The sequence below is a fragment of the Jaculus jaculus genome, chromosome 12 (assembly GCF_020740685.1).
Source record: "Jaculus jaculus isolate mJacJac1 chromosome 12, mJacJac1.mat.Y.cur, whole genome shotgun sequence".
Taxonomy (NCBI): Eukaryota; Metazoa; Chordata; class Mammalia; order Rodentia; family Dipodidae; genus Jaculus; species Jaculus jaculus.
This window is the reverse complement of record NC_059113.1, coordinates 51,051,603-51,074,370: the sequence shown is the minus strand read 5'-3', so window position 1 is coordinate 51,074,370 and position 22,768 is coordinate 51,051,603. Positions and strand designations below refer to the sequence as shown.

The following is a 22,768-nucleotide window of genomic DNA, read 5'->3' as shown; positions in this document are numbered from 1 at the left end:
AATATTTAAATAAGAAACAGGAATTAAAATGGTACACTTTAAAAGTATTTACTTAACACAAAGGATATGATAATATATGAAATAAAGGGACAAAGATGACATAAAGAAAAAATATCTCAGTGACAAGGGAAAAATCCTAACTTGTCAATAATTGCATGAAATATAAATACACTAAATTATCCAATTAAAAGACAGATTGACAGAATGAATAAGAAAGTAAAGAAAATGATCTGATTATATGTGTTCTATGAGAAATATATCTTAGAAAAACAAGGAGAGAAATAGTCAAGCTAACAGAAATATATGGAGACACTAATATTCCACTGTAATATATAGAACAACTGGACAGAAAACGGAAAATACAAACTTGAGCACAACAAAACAATCAGACCTAAGAGACACCTACAGAACATCCCACCCCAAAAAAGTGGCAAGAAAATTCTTCCCAAGTGCCTGTGAAACATCCTCCATGCATACAGCATGATATATGTTCAGTTTATTTAACAATAAGCCTCAAAATGCTAAAGAAATGAAATCATACAATGCAGCCAGATAATAATGGGATCAGACTAGAATAAATAATACAAGGAATTTGCAAGATTTAAAAAAATTCAGCTGGGCATGGTGGTGCATGCCTTTAATCCCAGCACCTGGGAGGCAGAGGTAGGAGGATTGCCGTAAGTTCAAGGCCACCCTGAGACTACACAGTGAATTCCAGGTCAGTGTGAGCTAGAGTGGGACCCTGCCTCAAAAAAAAAAATTCAAGTTGACCTATTCCTAAAGAAAAGATCAAAAAAGTAAATGACAAAGCAAGTTAGAAAAGTTAGAAGTTTCTGGGTTTTGTTCTGTGTGTGTGTGTGTGTGCATACATGCAGGTATGTGTACGCATGTGTGCATGTGCATATGCCACAGTGCACATGTGCAGACTGGAGGACAACTCTCATGGTTGGTCTTCACCTTCCACCTCACTGGAGACCAGGTTTCTCATTGTTCATATTGCTATTCGCCAAGCTAACTGTTCCACAAGCATCCAGGAAATTCTCTGTCACTGCCTCCCATCTCACTGTAGGTGTACTAAGATTGCAGAAGCCTGTTATAGCTTCGGCCCTTGACATGGCATCTAGGGAGTTAAAACCAGGTGCTTAAACATGCATGACAATCATCTTATCCACTGAGCCATTCCTAGCCTGAAAATTGGAAGTTTCTTCAAGATAAATAAAACCATTTAAAAAATACCAAAATTTATGGGATAAGGCAAAAGAAGTACTTAGAGGGAAACATCTATACAATAAACACAAAATGGACATGATAAAGGTATCAGAAAATATCCTTATACCTTAAGAAACTAGAAAAGAAGATTGAATAGGTCAAAGTAAGTAAAGGGAATAAATATTATAAAGTAGAAACAAATTTTAGACAGTAAAAACAATAAAAGATGGCTAGAAAGATGTCTTAGCAGCTAAGGCATTTATGTCCAAAGCCAAAGAACCCAGGTTCTATTCCTCAGGATGCACATAAGCCAGATGCACAAGATGGCACATGCATCTGAAGTTCATTTGCAGCAGCTGGATGCCCTCATGTGCCCGTGCTCTGTCTCTGTCAATCTCTCTCTCTCTCAAATAAACAAGTAAAATATTTTAAAAAGAAAACAATAACATAAAAATTAATGAGGTCAAGCTGGGGTGGGAAGAAGAAGGAGAGAAGAAAAGGAGGTACAGAGGAAGAAAGTGGGGAGAAGACTCAAATTATAAAAATCAGGAATGAGAGAGGGAACCTTATTTCCCAGCATATAGGAATAAAAAGATCATTAGGTATGCTCTGAATTTAATTTGTCTGCCAAGAATAAATGCAGACAACCCCAGAAAGACTCAAGCTAACAAAATGGACTCAAGAAAAGGTGGAAAATCTGAATAGACTATACTATACTATACTATACTAAACATAGAGATTAAATTAGTGATTTAAAAAAATTACACTCCAATAAAAGCCCAGGATGTATGGCTTCCTAACAAATATTTAAATTAAAATGAATATCAGTTCTTTGCAAACTCCCTTGAAAAACAGTAGCAAAAGTGACACCTCCAAAGTTAGTCTGAACCAGCATGGGCACCAGATACCCTGATAACAAGATGAGACAAATATGCCAAAAGACAAGAAAGTCACACATCAATGTCTCCCATAAATATGGAAGGAAAAGCCCTCAATAGAATGAGTCTAGCAACACATAAAAAGGAAGAACACACCATGACAAAGTGGGTTGTGTCTCAGGAATGTAAGGTTGGTTCAATATATAAACACCAAGAAATGTAGTATATCCTGTTAATAGACATCTTAATAGCACATAATAACCTCAATGTATGGAGAAAATGATTTAAAGTAATCAAATAGTTTTACATAGTTAAAAGCATTCAAAAATTGGGAACTCACACATTTCTTAGAAAGGCATTTATGAAAAGTCCATAGCTTTAACATTATAGATAATGATGCTTCCCTCTAAGATCAATAGAATGACAAAGATGTCCTGATTGTTCTCTTTTCTTATATATGTAGTATGTATTGTGTCATGTGGGGGTTGTGTGGTATTCATACATGTATGTGCAGATGCACTCTGAGGCACACAGAGGACAGAGGAGAATGTGGGGTGTCCTTCCTCGATCACTCGCATGTGTAGTTCCTGAGATGGAGTTCTCTGAACAGAGTAACAGTTTTTGCAACCACTAGTGATTTTCTAGTCTCTGCTCCCCACAGGACTAGAGTGACAGGTGTGCATGGCTAGGCCTAGCTGCTTACATGGTTCTGGGAAATTGAACTCAGGTGGTTTCAGATCACTCAGGCTCTCATGATTGTGGAAAGCATTCTTACCCACTGAGTCATCTCCCTACCCAAGAATGCCCTTTCTTATCTTCTATATTCTTTGTAATAGGGGTTCTAGCCAAAGGAATAAAGTAATAAAAGGATATAAGAAGAATTGAAAAGGAAGAAATAAAGCCATCACAAATTATAGATGGCAGGATCTTATAAATACAAAAATCTAAAGCCAAAAAAACACTACTACAGTTAACAAATAATAGATACAAGATCAAGTTCCAAAAGTCAGTTAGTTGTATTTTATACATTAATGATCATAAAAATGAAGTTAACAAAGAATTCTATTCATTAGGGTCAAAAGATAAAATATTTAACAGAAAAATGACTAAAATTTATACCAGACATATGTTCTGAAAGTACAAGCCTTATACTCTGAAATTACAAGTGTTGAAAGAAATACAATCTATAAAATGGGAGAAAATATTTGATACTCATACTTCTAAAAAGTAACACCATAGAATATATAAAAATAAAAGCTCCTATAACTCAACAATTATAAAGGAAAATGTCTCATTCTTTCAAAATTTAGTAAAGATCATTTTCCAAAAGATGATATACAAATAGCAACAACACATAAAAAGATGTTTGATGGTGAGCTGGAGAGATGGCTTAGCGGTTAAGCGCTTGCCTGTGAAGGCTAAGGACCCCGGTTCGAGGCTTGGTTCCCCAGGTCCCACGTTAGCCAGATGCACAAGGGGGCACACGCGTCTGGAGTTCATTTGCAGAGGCTGGAAGCCCTGGCGCGCCCATTCTCTCTCTCTCCCTCTATCTGTCTTTCTCTCTGTGTCTGTCGCTCTCAAATAAATAAATAAAAATTTTTTAAAAAAATTTTTAAAAAAGATGTTTGATGGGCTGGAAAGATGGCTTAGCAGTTAAGACGCTTCTCTGAAAAGCTAAAGGACCCCAATTCAATGCCCCAGGACTCATGTAAGCCAGATGTACAAGGTGGTAATATACATCTGGAGTTTGTTTGCAGTGGCTAGAGGCCCTGCCATGCCCATTCTTCTTTCTCTCTATCTGCCTCTCTCTCTCTCCCTCCTTCTTTCTCTCAAATAAATAAAAAGATGCTTAATACAGTATCAGAAAAAGAAAGTCAAAATTTCACTCAGAGACCATGCCATCCCTGTAAGGTAGCTATAATCAAAAAGATGGACAACATGGAATATTGTCTAGATGAAGGGTTAATAGCCTTCCCTGAAAATGAAAGGGAACTAAAGAGTTAATAACTATCCCTAAAGCTTGTGGGCAATAAAAGAAACAACAGAAGCATTTGGTTTGGCACCTTTCCCTGACTGATGTACTCCCCTTAGCCTGGATGACCTTGAAGGACCAAAGACCATCTCAGTATCCTCCTTAGACAGTCCTGGCTGAAGAAGCCTATTCTGAACAAGGACACAAACAGCTACAATTTTCTTATCAACTGCACATGGTCCAGTCTGTTTTTCTTAGGATACTTCTTATAAACTTGCACCCTAGCTTGGCTCAGTGCTTCAGCCTCCATCCCGTGGGAAAGCTGTGGCTCCTCCCTGTCTTCTCTAAATAAAATAGTCTTGTCTGTAGAGATCAAATCCGGTGTTCTCTTCTGCTTTTCTCTTACACATTTCTGGTGCCATGACTTGGATACCCCTCGAGGACTTTTGGGCTGCCTGCCCTCCCTCCTTCCTCTCTCCTTCTCCCCACCTCTCTGCCAGTGTATCATTCCCTTGGGAGCATAGGCACTCACCAAGCTCACTATCTGACTAAATGGTCACCAGTCTGACCTGAGACCTGTGGCCTTTTGTGGCTTTTGTCGACGTGAGCAATGCAAGTTCCATTTGGCCTTGCAGCTCAGGGAATTATATTGGTGCTCGATGTAAACTCAAATTGAAACCTGGCAGCTTTCCCCTTCTCTTCTCCCTCTCACTCTGACCGTGAGATTACGTGAGCTCAGCAACTCGTTTGTGAAAACTGAGGAATTCTGGCCAGGGATACTCCCTGATGAATGTCCAAAAATCCCTCTCTGGGCTCAGCCGAGTCTCCAACAGCCCTTTGGGTAACCCACCAGGTCATAGTTTTCTCTCCTCTCTGTCTTCCTGCCAATGTTTCACCCCTCAGGGGCACAAAAACTCACTGTGCTCACTACCGTGAACTAAAGAGCCACCTGTGACCTGAAACCTCCAATCTTTCCAACATGATATCTGGGGGCTTCTTCCTTTTCTTCTTTTCGCCTTCTCCCATCAGACTTTTGAACTCCCAACTAGAGGCCTCTCTCCATGTGATCTGCTGCATCCACACCCTCATCAAATTACTTCAGGACAAGGTATTTGCCCTCCTTCTATGGTGGATGTGCCCCACCCCAGACCTCAGAAATGCCAGGAGTTTCTCACTTTTTGGTCCATGTATGACCAGAGACTCCGGGAGCCTCCATATTGCTCCACTGGACACCTCAAACATTACAAGCATGGGGCTCTCCCCTCCTAATTCTTGGGTTTCACTTGCCCTCCCTAAGCCTGGGAGACTTCCCTGGTGGTGGGACTGGCCACTCTAGTCCTTGACTTCCAAAAATGGGCTCTAAATTATCTGTTCCAAAAGATACTCCTTTGGCATGCCTCACAGCTAATTTAAAGCAACTCAAACTTCTTGAGCTCCTGCCTGCCAAGTTACTCCAGCTCTCTGTTCAAATTTGGCCACAGTATTGCTTAGATAATGGTCACCACTGACCTAAGTTCGGTACTTTTGATTTTAATATTCTTACTGATCTTGATAACTTCTTCTTCTTCAGAAGACATGGCGAGTGGTCCGAGGTTCCTTACCTTCAGGGCTTCTTTGTCCTCCATCCCCGTCCTTCCCTTTGTTCTTCTTGTTCTACCCACCAAATCCTCCTCTGTCACCAACAAAGCCCCTCAAAAATCCTACAACTTCTAAAACTCTACTTCTTATATACAGTTCTGCCATCTGGCTATGACTTGCCAGGGTCTCTCTCTCTCTCTCTCTCTCTCTCTCTCTCTCACTCCAAATTCAATCCATCTCACTAAATCAAATACAAACTCTGCACTCTTAAAGAAACTTCTGTCTTTACTGAGCCTCTTTAACTTCTTCTACATATGGATATCAAATTTTTCTCTCCTTTGCTAAAAATTAAAATCACTATACAACTTCTTAGGATTTTTTTCTTTCTTTTCCTTTTCCTCCTTCTTTTCATTATAAGCTACCAAAAAAAAAAAAATGTCAACTTCAAATTCAAACCATTGGCTATTAAGTCCTCACCAATTTAAAACATAACTAAAATCTTAAAAGAACATCTCTCCATATTTCATATTGTCATATCTAATGTTGGCCAACCATGTAATGACATATGTTCTATGTTTCATGTAGTCTGTCCTTATGTATGACTACATTTATGGTTATTAATTGTTCCAATGTTTTAAATGGTCATTAAATGTTCTGATGTTCATATATTTTAAGATGATGTTATATTATTAAAACCATTAAACATTAAAACCATTATTAAATTAATAAATTAAATATAAAGTTGTTAAAGCAATATATTTAAATTAGTCAACCTCTATGTTTTTGACAACATGCTTGTTCATGCTTACTACAATAATAGACATATTTGTATACCAAATTATAATCTTGTTTCTATAAAAAGAGATATGGTTTTGGATCAGAAAAGTTTTTTTTATAAGGTAAAAGATTGTTGTAAGGTGTATTTTAATAACTTAAAAGGATAAAAAATGATATGAAAAGATTATGGGATATAAACTAAAGAAGGTTTGGGTTGCCTTAATCAAATGGGTTAACTTAAAAGTTTTCATTCACCATACTTTTTCTCACCTTAATTGTTCATCTAGTTCAGACTTTACTCTTTATAATAAATGGATAAATTTATTATATGTCATGTTTCAAATCAAAATTAAGTTAAACTATACCTATATTTCCTACTGTAAAATTCTGACTACTGAAAAAATAAATGTTTTACAAAATCAAGATTCATTTTAATGAGTTTGTTTATTTAAACCTCATCTAAATGTAACATAAACATCAAAAAATATAAAACTGACCTAAATATTCAAAAGCAGGAAAAAAAGTCTAGGAAAACTACTGACTCAGGGAAATTAAAAGACAGACAATCAAAATCCAGACAGTCTATTTATAATTAACCATAGGGACAAAACTCCTACAAAAACAGAAGTTCTAAAAAATCTTAAATGGTCATTTAAAAAGTCTTATGATAAGAAAGTTGTTGGTAGTTATGAGATGAACTGACTAAGGAAGATACACTGTAAAGAAAACTTTAAAAGTTGATAAATGTTTGATGAAAAAGATTGTTAGAGTGGTCACACAGATTGTAAGGTAAAAGTATGTAGATGAAGGTATGAATAAAATATGTAGATAAAAGTATGAGTAAGCTTAAACAGAGGGTTAAAGACAAAGTTGATAAAATCTTAAAGTACTTGATCAGATTACAGACTCCTTAAGGTATATAAGATGACTATTATCCTAGGACTTATGTCAGACTAACAAAGGATGACCCTAGCTGGTAACAGGATGCTATAATATTCAGATGATAAACTTAAGAACTTGAACTCATTGATATTAATCTGGTCATGATAATGGTTATGAAAAACTGGCTTTAATGTTCTCAACCAACTATGTTGCTATATTCCTCTATTTTTCAACCTTTTACTATTTAATAAGATTATTATATCTTAAAAAACAAAAAACAAAAAAAGCAACAACAACAACAACAAAAAAAAACACTGTAAACTTAAGTGGTTCCTGTCTTGTTCACGCTGCTTCACTGGGTGATTATCACTAAGTCTTATAAAAGGTGATTTAGTCATTGTAACTTTGTTCTTAGGAAAACCGAAAAAAAAAAAAAAAACTCATCCCGTCCTATCAAGGCCTGCAATATACAAACAATATTAATATAGTTTGTCTAGGCTTCATATATTCTACTAGTCATAAATATTGCCTTATGTTAAACTTAAAAATGGTTCAATGATTAAATTAATTAATGACTTGGGTGTGGTGGCACATGCCTTTAGTCCTGGCACTTGGGAGGCAGAAGTAGGGGATCACTGTGAGTTCAAGGCCATCCTTAGACTCCGTAGTGAATTCCAGGTCAGCCTAGACTAGAGTGAGACCCGACCTCAATAAAACAACAAAAAAAGAGGTAATTAATGAAAAAAAAAATCACTTTATGTCTATGATAATGTCTGTAATGTATGCTAAAATCAGACTAATTTAGTTCAACAATGACTAGGTTTGGCTTTACTCTTAAGCTATGTATAATCAGGTTCAGTCAAGGTTTTACTAAAGTAGTTGTCTCATTTCTAGTATCTTAAGTTCATTGCTTATAGATATATTGATACTTAAATCATGTTCCCTGCTCTAGAAAAATGACCTTAAACTCTACTGTTTTGCTTCCAGTTTATGGGGTAATTGGTACCTACACAGGTATCTAAACTAATCAAAGATGTTACCAAATACAAATGCCAAAACTTTATGCTGCCTTGCTTGACATGTTCTGTACTTATAACTATTACACATTTAAAGAATAAGATGTGCCTACCTTCTAAAAAGCTGTTTCTCTGTATTTCTCTTGCCTTAATTGTTTACATAGTTCAAACAATTCTCTATAATATGGTGACAAATTTATTTATAATGTCATAACTCATGTTACAATAAAAGAAAAATAAAGGCCTCTGGCCCAAAGTTAGGTCTTGTACTGTAATAAACTTTCATGCTGATTATGTCCCATGCTACATAGGCTTTTGTACTGATGCTGTAGTTTTGTACTGTTTCAAGAGCATAGTTTGTGTTACGGCTTCTGGCCAATACTAAAATTATCTTGTATTTCTTTTTAACTCTTCAACACAGCTACAGATATCTCTACTAATTAACCATTTTCTCAGGCTTTGAAAGAGATTCTCCTGGACTCACATGGATGTCAAAACAGACTGATTCTCCACTTCATCTCTGATGCCAGTTCTATAAGCCTTAGTTTCCCATATCAATATCCAAGTTAACAAGATAAAAATACTTTAACTAGTTTTGTTTATTTATTTATTTAAACTCTACCTGAATGTGACCTAAAAATCAAAGCTAACCCTTTATTATGTTACACAGGACACCTGTTTACCACCATAGGTTTCTTAAATTTTATACTTTTAGATGTTTTTATATTGGGTAAGACTTTTATTTATTTGCTATAAACTTATTCTAATAAATAAAACTGCATCTAATTATATAAAATATATTTCATTGTATTACATAACCAGTATAATTCTATAAAACAAAATTTCATTGTTTATAAAATAAACAACTGATAATAACAAATTAGCAAGACTAATCAAAGTTTTAGCCTTTCAGCCTAATATAATTTCATTAGTTCTCCTAAAGATAAGACTTTTTGATCTTTGAACTCTCTATATTAAAGACTTAACACAAAAATACCTAATTTTCAGAATTAGTTAATCTCTTAATTTCTATCATGTCTAAGCTTAAAATAATTGAAGATATTTCAAATATTGCTTTAATACTAATCTCTTATACTTCCTACCTTACCTAAACCAAATCTTTATATTTATATTTCCACAAATTCCAATTAACCTCCCATCCAACAACTCCTTCTTCCTTATCCAACTCCAATATTACTATTATTTTTCTACAACAACCATAATGTTTGTCACCTGTAACTATCATGTCATATGCAAGAAAACACATGCATGGATAACAACCAGATAATAATGGCTAATAAATGTGACATGATCTAGGCATTTCTTTCCTAATGGCTCTGAGAACTATCATTCTCCTGAGGAACTGCCTCCTCGCCTGTTCATAAGAGCAATGTGGTATAACATACACAAGCTACAAAATGAAGTTTGCTAAATGGAAAACTAAAAACTAAAACTCCCGGGGCTGGAGAGATGACTTAGCAGTTAAGCTCTTGCCTATGAAGCCTAAGGACCCGGTTCTAGGCTTTATTCCTCAGGACCCACGTAAGCCAGATGAACAAGATGGTACATGCATCTGGAGTTCGTTTGCAGTGGTTAGAGGCCCTGGTGTGCTCATTCTCTCTCGCTCTCTCTGTGCCTCTTTTTCTCTCTGTCTATCACTCCCAAATAAATAAAAACAAAAATTAAAAAAAAAAAACTAAAACTCCCAAAAGCCATGCCTGTGTAACGATGGACTATAAATGATTGTGGAGAAGTAATGTTACCAATCCAGAGCCAATAATATTTTGGGCTGGATTAGCCTTTTTAATGGCCAATGACATTATTTCTCTACATGTGACCTGACATCTCGCTATGACCAACTAAGATATCTATTACTATAAGTTAAGAAATCTCACAGCTCTACTCCCTTCAAGTTAAACCTATTCTGTCTCTGACATGTGCCTTATTCCCCTGATTATGATAATGGTCACCCTCTCTTTTGGTCCTTGCATATTCACATGCCTCATTGACTTCCTCCTGGACAGAATACATGCCTTCACAGCGAGTAACTGAATTCTTCATGACCACTGAACATCAGCCCCTGTACATCTAACTTCCACAGGACTGTGTGGGACACCCCAAGAGATCTACTGCCCCCCAGCAGGAAGCAGTATAAGAGTTTGCCATCCCTGTTCTGGCTTATGCAGTCCTCCCCAAAATGTCCCACTCAGCCCCAGTTCTCCCCAATTTCTTTTATCCTTCCAGAATCTGGACTGAAGGGTGAATAGCCTTTCCTGAAAACTAAAGAGAACTAAAGAGTTAATAAGTATCCCTAAAGCTCATGGGCAATAAAGAAACAACAGAAGCATTTGGTTTGGCACCTTTCCCTGATTGATGTACTCCCCTTAGCCTGGATGGCCTTGAAGGACCAGAGAACATCTGAGTATCCTCCCTTAAACATTCCTGGCTGAAGAAGCCTATTCTGAACAAGGACACAAACAACTACAATTTTCTTATCAACTGCACATTGTCCAGTCTGTTTTTCTTAGGATCCTCCTTATAAACCTGCACCCTAGCCTGGCTAAGTTCTTCAGCCTCCATCCCACGCGTAAGCTGTGGCTCCTCGCTGTTTCTCTAAACAAAACAGTTTTGTCTGTAGAGATCAAATCCGGTGTTCTCTTTTGCTTTTCTCTTACACTTTCCTTATGCCAGATTTATGGAAGTTATTAATGAAAAAGGTTTTTAAGCCAGACAAGGTGGCATATGCCTTTATTCCTAGCACTCAGGAGACAGGTAGGAGGATCACTATGAGTTCAAGGTCAACTTGGGCTAGAGTGAGCTCCAGGTCATTCTGGGCTAGAGTAAGACACTATCCTCGAAAAAAAAATGGCTTTTAAAATTTATATGATTATTTATGAAAGAGAAAGAGACAAATAGAGAAAAAGAGAGAATGGGCATGCCAGGGCCTCTAGACACTGCATACAAACTCCAGGCACATGTACCCCCTTGTGCATCTGGCTTACGTGGGTCCTGGGAAATCAAACCCGGGTCCTTCGGCTTTGCAGACAAATGCCATAACTGCTAAGCCATTTTCCAAGTCCCCAGGTGTTTTTTATTTTAATATAGTCATAGCAAATGTTGAGCAATAGGAGACACTCAACATGGACATTGACCACACACACACACACACACACACACACACACACACACACACACACAAATGCTGTTTTTGATTCACAATTAAAGATCATAGTATCTTGCCAAACAATTAACACAATGAGCAAAAATGACTATATACATGCAGCAAATCTCACCCTCACCAGTATCAGAGAGGGGCTGGAACACTTAGGGTTCCCACACAATGTGTTGGACCCTGACATCACTATACTCTTTCCTTCCTCACCTGCCGTCTCCATTCCAAGCAATGTCGACAAGGAATCTGAATAATCAAGTCCTCCTGCCTCCAGTTGACACTTAACTTGGAGAGATATGTCCCAGGAAGTGAGAAGAAATGCCAAGGGAAACTTCACCAGAACAGCTCTCCCTTGCTGGGTCCCATGGACTTTGGTGTCTCAGAAGGAAAATGTCCCAATGTCACTCACAGTCCAGAAACCTAGACAGGGTGACTCAAGGGGAAGCTGAATGTATGGTGGGTCTTTTTGTATACCCCTAAGCCACCCCTAACTAGTGTATGGAGCTGGGACAGAAGGTGGAGCCAGACTGGAATGCCCCTGATTGCCCTGCAAGGAGCACAGCCAGTGACCATCAGACAGGCTAACAACGAGAAGAATGGAGGGCTGGCATCAGCCCAGACCTGAGACACTGTTTTGTCTTGGGAACTGTATGCCAAGAATACTTGCATTTGGAACTGAAGTTGTTTTCCATGGATAAGATCCTATCTACTTCTTTTCCTTCCCCCAAAGACCTTCAAACTGTATCATACAGAGTCCCTGGCAGCAAAGACAATGAGACTCATGGATCTAAGAAGGGGACATATGGAAGTATCACATGGCTGAAGGAGAAACACAATGACACAAAAATGTCACAATGAAGTTGTTTTTGGTAGCCTTGGCGACCGTCACTATAGCTTCAAGAAAATGTTTTCCACACATTCAAAGAGCCATCCATATGCTAGCTTCCATCTGTGGGTTTCCTGTGCCATAGCCTAGCACCAGCCAGATGTCTGTGAGCCTAGGAAGCCCCTTAATGAACTGGGTCTGCCTGAAGCACAGCACGGTCAGGCACAGGGGCACAGCAGCATGACTCACCGGTCCTGGAGAGCGGGGATCTTGGAAGGACATTGCAAATACTGCTTGAACCGGAGCTCAAAGGCTTGTCCAATGGAACCAATGACATCTTGGGCCAGCCCATCACAGCATTCCAGAATGTGGCAAGCTGGAAGAGAAGGGACACAGGCCCATTAGAGACAGACAGAGTTTCCTAGGCTCCTTAACAAAGAGCTCCAATCCAAGGAACCAGGCACAATGAAGCAAGCGCCTCCTTCCTAGCATGTCCCAGTTCATGTATGTGCTGCCTCATCCCCAGGGGCATGGCACAGCAGTGACAGCAGGCACAAATTTCTTAGAGTTATCACCTGTGAGATTCTAGGTTCTATTTTAAAAATCGACAATTTTCAATCTTCCCATAGGGTGGTAGTGAATAACATGTTAGTGGGTGTAGCAAACCACATCAGGATACAGCTGTGTTTAATGATTAGCAACCAGCAGCTCCTAACTCAACCAGGTGAATCAGTGCTTGCCTAGTCAGCCTCAATTGTCCTTAATAACACCATTGACATGCTCATTTGATGGAGGAGCAGAGATAATGAGAAGCAGCTGGTACACAGCACTAAGCCTGGCTGCACGCAGAGGAGTGGTTATATGGGTCAAGCATGACTTACCTCTGCGATTCACAGGGTCCTTGGCTACATAGGCAACATAGTCTGTCGTGTCCTGTTAAAGGAAAAGAAGACATCTGTGACACTCAACTCAGCAAGAGGCAACACCCCAGAGATACTGGTGCCCAAAGCACAGGCTGCACCCACTCATCCATCACATGGCTGAGACTCGGGGTAGGGAGGGAGGGGAGGAAGGAAGGAAGGAAGGAAGGAAGGAAGGAAGGAAGGAAGGAAGGAAGGAAGGAAGGAAGGAAGGAAGGAAGGATGGAAGGGAGAGAAGGAGGAAGGGAGGAAGGGAAAGGGGGAGAGGAGAGAGAGAGGGATGAAGAAGAAAAGGAGAAAGGGCAGGACAAGAGAAAGGAATGATGGATTATAGAAACCAAGAGAGAAAATTAGTTGGAGTCATTACATTTTTGTTTATAAAGTTATTTAGTGTGTGTGTGTGTGCATGTGTGTGGATGGGTGCACCAGGATCTCTTGCCCCTACAAACAAATGCCCATCCAGCTTTATATGAGTGACTGGGGAACTGAATCCTGGGCCAGCAGTCTTTGCAAGCAAGTGCCTTTAACCGCTGAGACATTTCCCCAGTCCCAAGTCATAACTTTTCATAGTGTCTCTAAGGCACACACATGTGTTTTAATTTATTTGAGAAAGAGAGAGAGAGAAAGAGAAAAGAAGTGGAGAGAGATTGAAAATGGGTATGCCAGGGCTTTCAGCCACTGTAAATGAACTCCAGATGCATGTGACATTGTGCACTTGTGTCATTGTGTGTCTGGCTGATGTGGGACCTGGAGAGTCGAACATGAGATCTCAGGCTTCGCGGACAAGCTCTCCAGCCCAAGGCACCTAGTTTTGAAGCAGGGCTTCCTTTTCAGGAGTTCACCATCAGAGCAGAAGAAACCAGGCCAAGACACTTACCGGGTCTCCCCCTGAGGCAAAGGAGATGGACTGCATGTGATGGTTCGCTATGATCTGCCAAGGCCAAAACAAGAAAGGAGGCTTGTCATTATTACCTTGCCCATGGTCTTCTAAAGCCAACTGTGTGCTGGCCAGCAATACAAAATTGTGTTTTCCTGAAAACTGGTCTCCATAGAACGCACCTCTAAAAGCTAACACTGTGGCTCACCTGCCATGACTTGTCACTGATGGTGGCCAGAATTCCCAGTAAGTCCCCAGCACCTGGGAAGCAGAAACTATGGGAGTCCCATTTTACAGGCAAGTAGCCCAAAGCCAAGGGGCTAACTGGCATGCTCAAAATAGGAAATTTAAGGATCAGAACTACGATTAGACTGGAGGCCTCCAACCCAACATCAGGGTCTTGGTAACTAAGTCTCTTCAAGAAAGAAACAGTGTCATCCCCAAGCATTATATGCAGTCATTGCAACATATGGGCTGTGCTTTCCTCATACAACAGGTCAGACAGAGGGAGTGTAACCTATCCCTCTTTCTTCATTCCATCTACATCACGTGCACAGAAGTCAGAAAGTTTATGGCCAGGATTCCAAGTTGATGCCACAGGGCTCTCCTGATTTATCAATGGAAGGACCAGAGGGAAATTTCCATTAGCTTTATAAGTGCAGCACTCAGTGGATTTAGCAAGCACGGAGGCAATTAGAAACTGCCCTAAATTTTAAAAGCTACATAAGACTTCCGTGCTATTTTTATCATCTTAAAAGCCACACAATGGTATTGAAGTCCATTTCCACAGGAAGGGGAAAGTGTTAGTCCCTGTCCCAGAACAGCCAGGTGTATTTCTGCAATGTCCCCCCGGCCCCGCCCTCCAGCAGACATGGGCAATTACAAGGCAAGACAGCATCCAAGGGATTCCAATAAAACTCAACATAAAATATCACTAAATACAGGATAAAATAAAATACTTTTAAATGCCTACTTTGGCATTTACAAAACTTCATGATCCAGGGAAATCTGAGTCTATAAATGAATGTAGAACAGTGAGGCTAGCTGATGGCCTGTGCCCAAGCCCCAGGTGGCTTAAACTAATAATAGTTGCCCCAGAATTCTGTCACCACTGGTAAACAACTTCCAAAAAAATAAGACAACAGAATCCCCACATAACAATATACTATGGTGTCCAAAGATTTAATTCTTTTTGTTTTGTCCTCATGTAGCTCAGGCTGATCTTAAACTCACTATGTAGCCAAGGATGACCTTGAACTTCTGATCCTCCTGCCTCCACCTCCTAAGTGCTAGGATTATGGTTGTGCAACACCTCACCCAACTAAAGATGTTAATTTTTGTGGAATTAATTTCTTTGTGTTTAAATTTTTGTTTATAAATTAGCTCTCAAACTAGGGTTTTGAAATTAAATTGGAAGCTATGATTCAATGAACAAAAAGTGGAAGTCATATTTGATCAACCATGTGATCACTTCTAACACTTCAGATACCACAGAAATTGAAAGAAGGGGTAAGAAAATCAGAGATTTGTGACTCTGTTTATAGATAGCACATTTCTGCTTGGAGAGTTTCCCCTCTGCCCTTCTACTTGGCCCTCCACATCCTAGGGCAGATGTTGTATGTGTGCTCCCTCTGGGTGGATAAGGCAGAGTCCTTATATTTGCTACAGCAGTGATCTAAAATCAGCAGACAGGAGAGCCACAGTCACATGCTTTCCCTGTCACTAACTGTATCCTTGTCACCTCAGCTGGCAGCCTCTGGGTGTTGATGTTGAAAGCTGAACAGTCAGACCAGTCCACCCAACCCACGGGCAGGAATGAGAGCACTGGACATATCCAGCCAGACTCCCCTACCATCCCAGGATGGAGCAGAGCCTCAGGACCTGCCATGCTAGCTAGCATCATTCATACTGAGCCTTCTCTTTCTTGAGGTAGATACAGAGCAAGAAGGAGTGATTCAGAGAGAGGGAAGGTTTACAACAGCTCCTAGACACAGAAGGTCCATGTCCCACAAAGGAAGAGACCAGATGAAAGTGTGAATGTGCAAAGCTCAGTGAGACAAACCTCCATGAGTAGCTGGGGCTCAACTCAACATTCAGAGAAGGCCCAGGACTGCTTGACATCCTTGCTCCACAGTTCTTGGGCTGGTTACTCAACCTCTAGCAAAGTGAACTTGAAAAGACAAGAGGTTATCTGTGGGCACTTAAAACACCTACAGATCCAGCAATGTCCAAATCAAGTCTGGATTTCTACTCTTGATCTAGAACTTATTTCTACATCTCAGAGATGAGATACATAGATAGATAGATAATAATGATGATGAATATAGATAGATGATAAAGAGATAGGGAAATAGTAGAGATAAGTAGAAAGATGGACATAGTTTGATAGATGCCAGATAAGAGAGATAAGTAGATATATATAGATGATAATAAATGGCAGGTAGACAGGTAGGTAAATAAATGACAGATAAATGATAGACAAGAAAGATCATAGAGATAAATAGATAGATAGTAAAATGTGGTGGTTTGAATCAGATGTCCCCTACAAACTCACATGTTCTGAATGCTTGAGCCCCAGCTGATGGCAGTTTGGGAGGTGGAGGCTTTCTGGAGGAGATGTATTGCTGGGGGTGAACCTTGATGGTTTATTAGCCACTAGCTTGCCAGCGTTAGTTTGGCTCGCTCTCTGACTGCTGTTTTCCACCTGATGTTAGCAAGGAAGTGATGTACAGCCTCTGCTCTACCATCTTTTCCCTGCCATCCTGAAGCCTCCCCTCAAGGCTGTACACCAAAATAAATAACTTTTCTCCCATCAGCTGCTTTTGATTAGGTGCTTTTTCCCAGCAATGAGAAGGTAACTGCAACAGATAGATGATAGTTTGGTAGCTAGGTAGGTGGATAGATAATGAGAAGGTAACTGCAGTAGATAGATGATAGATTGATGACAGATAGATAAAAGACAGGCACTGCACAGGAATACAACTACCGTACAATGCAGATACAGTGAAGAATTAGGAAGCTAACTATGGCTGCACCCCCAAGTCACCTGTCTATGCTGTGCATGGCTGCAACACACTCCAATATAAGAACCACCAAGGGGGAAAAAAAGCTGTTAATTAAACCACAGTAACACTATCCCAGAAGCAGTAAAATGAAAGCAAGATCTATGAAACCGATAACAGACAGCTGTAGGAGGGCTCAGCCTTAAGGAAGATTTTTGCACATCCCTCATCTTTTTCACATTTCAAGGAAACTAAAAATTTCATGCACTATCCTCAGGAGGGGCAAAAACAAAAGGAAAGGTAATCTACAGCAGAATTGAAGAGAGCCAATTCCTCCATCATTCTGTGGGTTACCCTTCAAAGTAGCCAAAGTGCAAGGCTTGACAAAACACACCCACACCCACAGAGCCTCCATCCTTGGGCTGCGCAAGTATGTACCTGCTTGGAGTCAGGCGTGCGCAGGTTCAGGCTGGCGGTGGAGATAGTCAGAGAGATGTTCATCCCTGCGAACTGGAGGTTGCTTTTTCCCAGGATGCTGGACAGCACTTTGCTCGGAGGCTGTGAAATCCAAGAGTGTTATTTTAACTTTGTATTTAACTATGGCCAAACCTTCAAGGCCTCTGGATTATTATCATCTGGAAGAGCAAAGACAGATGTCAGCATACTCCCTACCCCTGAGGAAGACAAATGGGAAATGGAGGAAATGAAGCTGATGCTAATATGCACATTCTAGAATGTTTAGTATGCAAATTTTAAAAGGTCTCATATGCAAATGCTGGGGTGAGGGTTCTTTTTTATTTTTATTTATTTATTTGACAGAGAAAGATGGAGAGAGAGAGAGAGAGAATGGTGTGCCAGGGCCTCCAGCCACTGCAAACGAACTCCAGAAGAGTGTGCCCTCTTGTGCATCTGGCTAACATGGGTCCTGGGGAATCGAACCTGGGTCCTTTGGCTTTGCAGGCAAATACCTTAATCACTAAGCTATCCCTCCAGCCCAAGAGGGTGAGGGTTCTTATGGGCAGAGGTATCTGTCCTGCAGGCTCTCTTTGGCCACATGCTGCTGTCTCGTGGGGTCTTGAAATGCCCAAGCTGAAGAGAATGGGCCACAAATCAATTTGGCTCAAGCACCTTCCAGGTCAGGGCTCACTCAGACAGACCAGTTGGCATCTGGTCGTCCTAAACCAGCAAGGATGGTGAGATACAGACTGGTGATCACAGTTGTCTCCATCACATCAGCATCTGGCCAGACATCTCCCCGGGGCCATTAAAAGCATTGCAGCCCTTGCATCTGGAACCCACCCACCCTTTGCTTTTTGCCAGTGAGTTCCTAACCAGTCATGTGAGATTTGAATCCCTAGGAGAGAAAATGCAGTAACTAAGGCTAAAACTGTCTAAGCTGGAGTCAGAGACTGAGACAGCTCTCTACCTACCACAGTTCAGAGCACGAAATGTTCTGGCAGACTGGGATAAGCCACTCAAGTCCACCTCTGGTTCTGCTGGCCTTCATAGCTCTCAGCAGGGAGTACCCTAGTTAATGAGCCAATGAGAATGGGTCTGCAGCTTCAGATGTTTGCCCAGCCAATAGCTGCCCCCAAAGAAAACTTTTATGGAAATCCTATATTTAAAACCTTTCTGTACTTGCCTCAAGGGCTCTATTCAGGGGCGCCCTCATTCTGTGTGTCCATTCTGCAGCCCTTTGCTCTCAGATAGATGCTACTTCATTTGATCTTGAAGCCAACATGCCTAAAAAAAACCTCTTTAAACTTAGAGTTGCCTGGGCCTCAGTGTGAGAGGTGGGCCAAGCACACCCAAGGCAAAGCTGGGAGGCTGTCCCTATGTCCACCTCTTCCCAACCACAGAACCCTGCCTGGCTGTGGGAGGCGGGTGTTCTTGGCTATCCTCAGAGGTCAGCCTAGTTCCCACATTCAAGATTCTGGGGCCCTGCTTGGTCTCCAGGACCCACAGAGGAGCTAGTAAGCCAGTAAATGGGCAGACCAGAGCTACCATTCCAAATTCTCTGTGGGAAGCCCAGTTGCCCTATGGATCATGGGGATCCCAGCTCTGGAGACAGAAGCTTTCTGGAGGCCCAACAACGGCAGAACTCACTGCATAGACTCCCAAACCATCTGGATCCAGAGCATTAGGCTTCCAGGCCAAGTGCTCCAAGGTGTACTACCCAAAATTCCTTCTAGGCATAGAAAGGTCACCATTGTGGGTGCTGAGTGACGTTGACACTGAAGAGTGTGTGCTTCCTCTTAATCTAGATAATTCCCCTTCCAGCCCCACCATATGCAATAGGCAAGTTCTAGGAGTGAGGCTGACCCTCAGCCTCGGGAGCAGGCGGTCAGCCTCAGATCTGCTCACACCATGGTTTAGGTTTTTCATCTGCCGGTTTCTGCCACCTGTACTGTGGGGGTTCCAGTGATGAAGTGAACTGAAGTGTCTGCTCAGGAGAGCCAATTATTACATGTTTAGGAATTTTGTGAGCTGACCATTAAACACAGTTATTTTTAAAAAATTAAGTCCTAGGGCCAGGGAAGAAATTGCTAAGTAGGTAAGAGCACTTTCTGCACAAGCATGATAGCCTGAGAGGGGATCCCTAGCACCTACATAAAGAGCGGAACATGGCCAGGCATGCCTGTGACTCCAGTCCTGGGGGAAGATAGGAGAGTCACTGGGGCTGGCTGGGCAGCCATTCTGACCTAAAATGGTAGCTCCAGGTTCCGTGAGAGACCCTGTCTCGAGGAAACAAGAAGTAAGGGCAGCATAGGACACCTGAGGTTCTCCTCTGTCCTTTGCACATGTGTGCACAGGACACATGCATCTGCACACACAGGTGAATATGGTAAACATACACACTTGCAAAGATACTTTAAAAAAATTATTCATACAAGGGATGGGGTATAAAGAAGGCTGGTTGGAGGGGGGTTAGGATCAGGATACACCATTTATATTTATGGAGGTTGTCAATAAAAGGGCAAAGAAAACATTAATTCCTGCAAACCTACAGATAAATTACATTTCTAAAACATGATAGAGCTAGGGAGATGGTTCAGCGGATAAAAGAGCTCACTGTTCAAGCTGGAGCACCCAGTTCAATCCCCAGACCTCACTTAAAAAGCCAGAAGCTGTGGTGGGTTTCTGTAACCCAGGAAAAGGAGAATTTCCCAGAGAGCTCATCATGAGCACAGCCACGAACAGTAGTGAGAATGCAGAGGGAGAAACCCAACCTCAAATAACATTGACCCAAAAGTTTCCCCTTGACTTTCTTCCACTCACACACAGCGTGGCACATGTGTCTGTACACACACACAATAAACAAATTAAAAAGCAAACAAATAAGTAAAACATGTGTTCTAATTGTTCTGTTCCATTAGTTTATGCTACGTGAGCCTATGCTTTTCAGGTCACGTCTACTGTACATGTGCGGTAGACTGTGTGTGTCTCTTCCCAACTCTATTCCCAGGGCTGTGGTATGGAAAGCTTGAGGTCAGCCACTTGAGGTGACACCACCCTAAAAGCCTTTTTCCTAATGTTATCTTTATTGCCGTGGTTAGGACAGGATCAAACCTAATCAGCTCTGCTATTGATGCAGCCCTTTCTCCTTTCTAAAGTGAGCTAAATGCAACTGGGAAACATTTGATTCTCGGTATTGTTTCCCAGCTTCTGTGGTTATGAAAGCAGACAGTGGTCTGGGGTGGCAGAGTGCTTGTCCACTTACAAGGGAAAACATGCAGCATTTGTCTTTCTGTGGCTGGCTCATTTCACATAACACGGTATCTCCCAGTCCCACCATAGGATCTTCTCTGAGCATGCTGGGCAGATGGGCAGCAGCAGCAATGGGCAGCTCCCTGACAGCCCAACCATCATGAGAGGAAACACCCAACACTGAGGTTCTGTACTGCTGAGCTAGCATGATCTGGGTTAGGCATATTTGCTGCATTTCCCACATATTACATAACTTGTGGTAGAAATGGACAGGCATAACAGACCCAAAGTTGTGTCCTCCTCCCGGCCAGAGCTGGTAGACAACTGATACCCAGAGCACCACCGTGGGAGCTAGCACAATGCATGGTCAATGCTAAGGGAGTTCCTGTGCACAAGTGTAAAGGAATGCCCGGCCAAGTGTTGTCATTGTCCCCAGGCTTTAAGCCACAGTGTCTGCTTTTGGTGGGCAATGACAGCTCACTGGTAGTCTTAGCTACTTTGTTCTTAGAAGTGACAAGAACCAGGTCTCAAAAGGAAGATAGTGGATGATTGTGTGGTGGAAGACACTGAGAGGTGACCGACCAGGCATGAAGGAGGAGACAGACAGGCAGTACCTTTCTCTTCTTGACAGCTCCTTTCGCACCAGGCACAGCTTCGCAAACACGGCTGATGGCCTCCCTGAGGACAGGGAGAGAGATTCATTTAATCACATGCCAGTCAGGGTTATGTAACCCAGAGAGTCTAGTCTCACACATCCAAGGAACACCACCAGCCCTCCATGCAGAAAGTCCTCCATCTCTCCTCGAACAAGTAAAGCTGAGCCAAAAGCAGATGGATTGTCTTAAAATGTCTGCCACAGTCCACCTCTTTCACTGAGGTGGTTTATGCTAAAGTGTGATATCAAAGCTACATTTTCTTGTATCTTTTTACATTTAACATGATTCCACCCTAAAAGCCTTTTTCCTAATGTTATCTTTATTGCCGTGGTTAGGACAGGATCAAACCTAATCAGCTCTGCTATTGATGAAGCCCTTTCTCCTTTCTAAAGTGAGCTAAATGCAACTGGGAAACATTTGATTCTCGGTATTGTTTCCCAGCTTCTGTGGTTATGAAAGCAGACAGTGGTCTGGGGTGGCAGAGTGCTTGTCCAGCATGCACCAAGCCCTGGGCTTGCTCCCCAGCACGTCGTAACACCAGGTATAGCGGCTCACACCCATAATCCCAGCATTCAGAAGGGAGAGGCAGGAGGATCAGAAGTTCAAGATCACCCTCAGCTGCTTGAAGAGTCTAAGACCCACCTGGGCTACCTGAGATCCTGTCTCAGAAGTAAATCTAAATTAAAACAGATAGTCTCTGAATTACCATCACTCAACTTACATTTTCACGACTTTACAGTTGATGTGTTCATATTCCACAGACACCATAGCTTGAATTTTAACTTTCAATCTTTTAATGTGAAAGTGGAAGGGGGAACACTGGGGTGGACAGAGTGGGGACAGGGAGATAGGGGAGCAGAGAGGGTACAAAGAAGAGCCAACCAAAACTTGGGATGTATGAGAAAGCCATAAGAAACCTGCTACTTTGTAAGCTAATTAAAAGATCAATTCTGTAAAGTTTCAAGTTTTCACTTTATTTTTTACCAGTATGCATTCATTTTGCATGTTAATGCGGGTCAGTGCAAAGTAGCAACACATGCAACCAGCATGCAGTGATCAAATATATCCTCCCTGGTCCCCCCTACTCTTCCCTCCCCACTGCCCAGCCTCTGTAATCACTGGTCCAGATCCAGATCTACTGTTTATAGTGTCCACTTACAAGGGAAAACATGCAGCATTTGTCTTTCTGTGGCTGGCTCAATTCACATAACACAGTATCTCCCAGTCCCACCATAGGATCTTCTCTGAGCATGCTGGGCAGATGGGCAGCAGCAGCAATGGGCAGCTCCCTGACA

At 41.4% G+C, this 22,768-nt stretch overlaps 1 protein-coding gene across 2 annotated transcripts in view; it reads right to left on the bottom strand.

Moving 5' to 3' along the window:
* The window catches only part of Shc3 (SHC adaptor protein 3), a 144,408-nt gene that overhangs the window by 35,491 nt on the left and 86,149 nt on the right, over nucleotides 1-22,768 (bottom strand). For both annotated transcript variants that reach the window (XM_045131780.1, XM_004668365.2), the window contains exons 3-7: nucleotides 21,432-21,495; nucleotides 17,548-17,667; nucleotides 14,108-14,161; nucleotides 13,192-13,243; nucleotides 12,560-12,686 (exon numbers count right to left, since the gene is read on the bottom strand). In XM_045131780.1, the coding sequence (XP_044987715.1) occupies nucleotides 12,560-12,686; nucleotides 13,192-13,243; nucleotides 14,108-14,161; nucleotides 17,548-17,667; nucleotides 21,432-21,495 (417 nt within the window). The remainder of the gene's footprint in view (nucleotides 1-12,559; nucleotides 12,687-13,191; nucleotides 13,244-14,107; nucleotides 14,162-17,547; nucleotides 17,668-21,431; nucleotides 21,496-22,768) is intronic.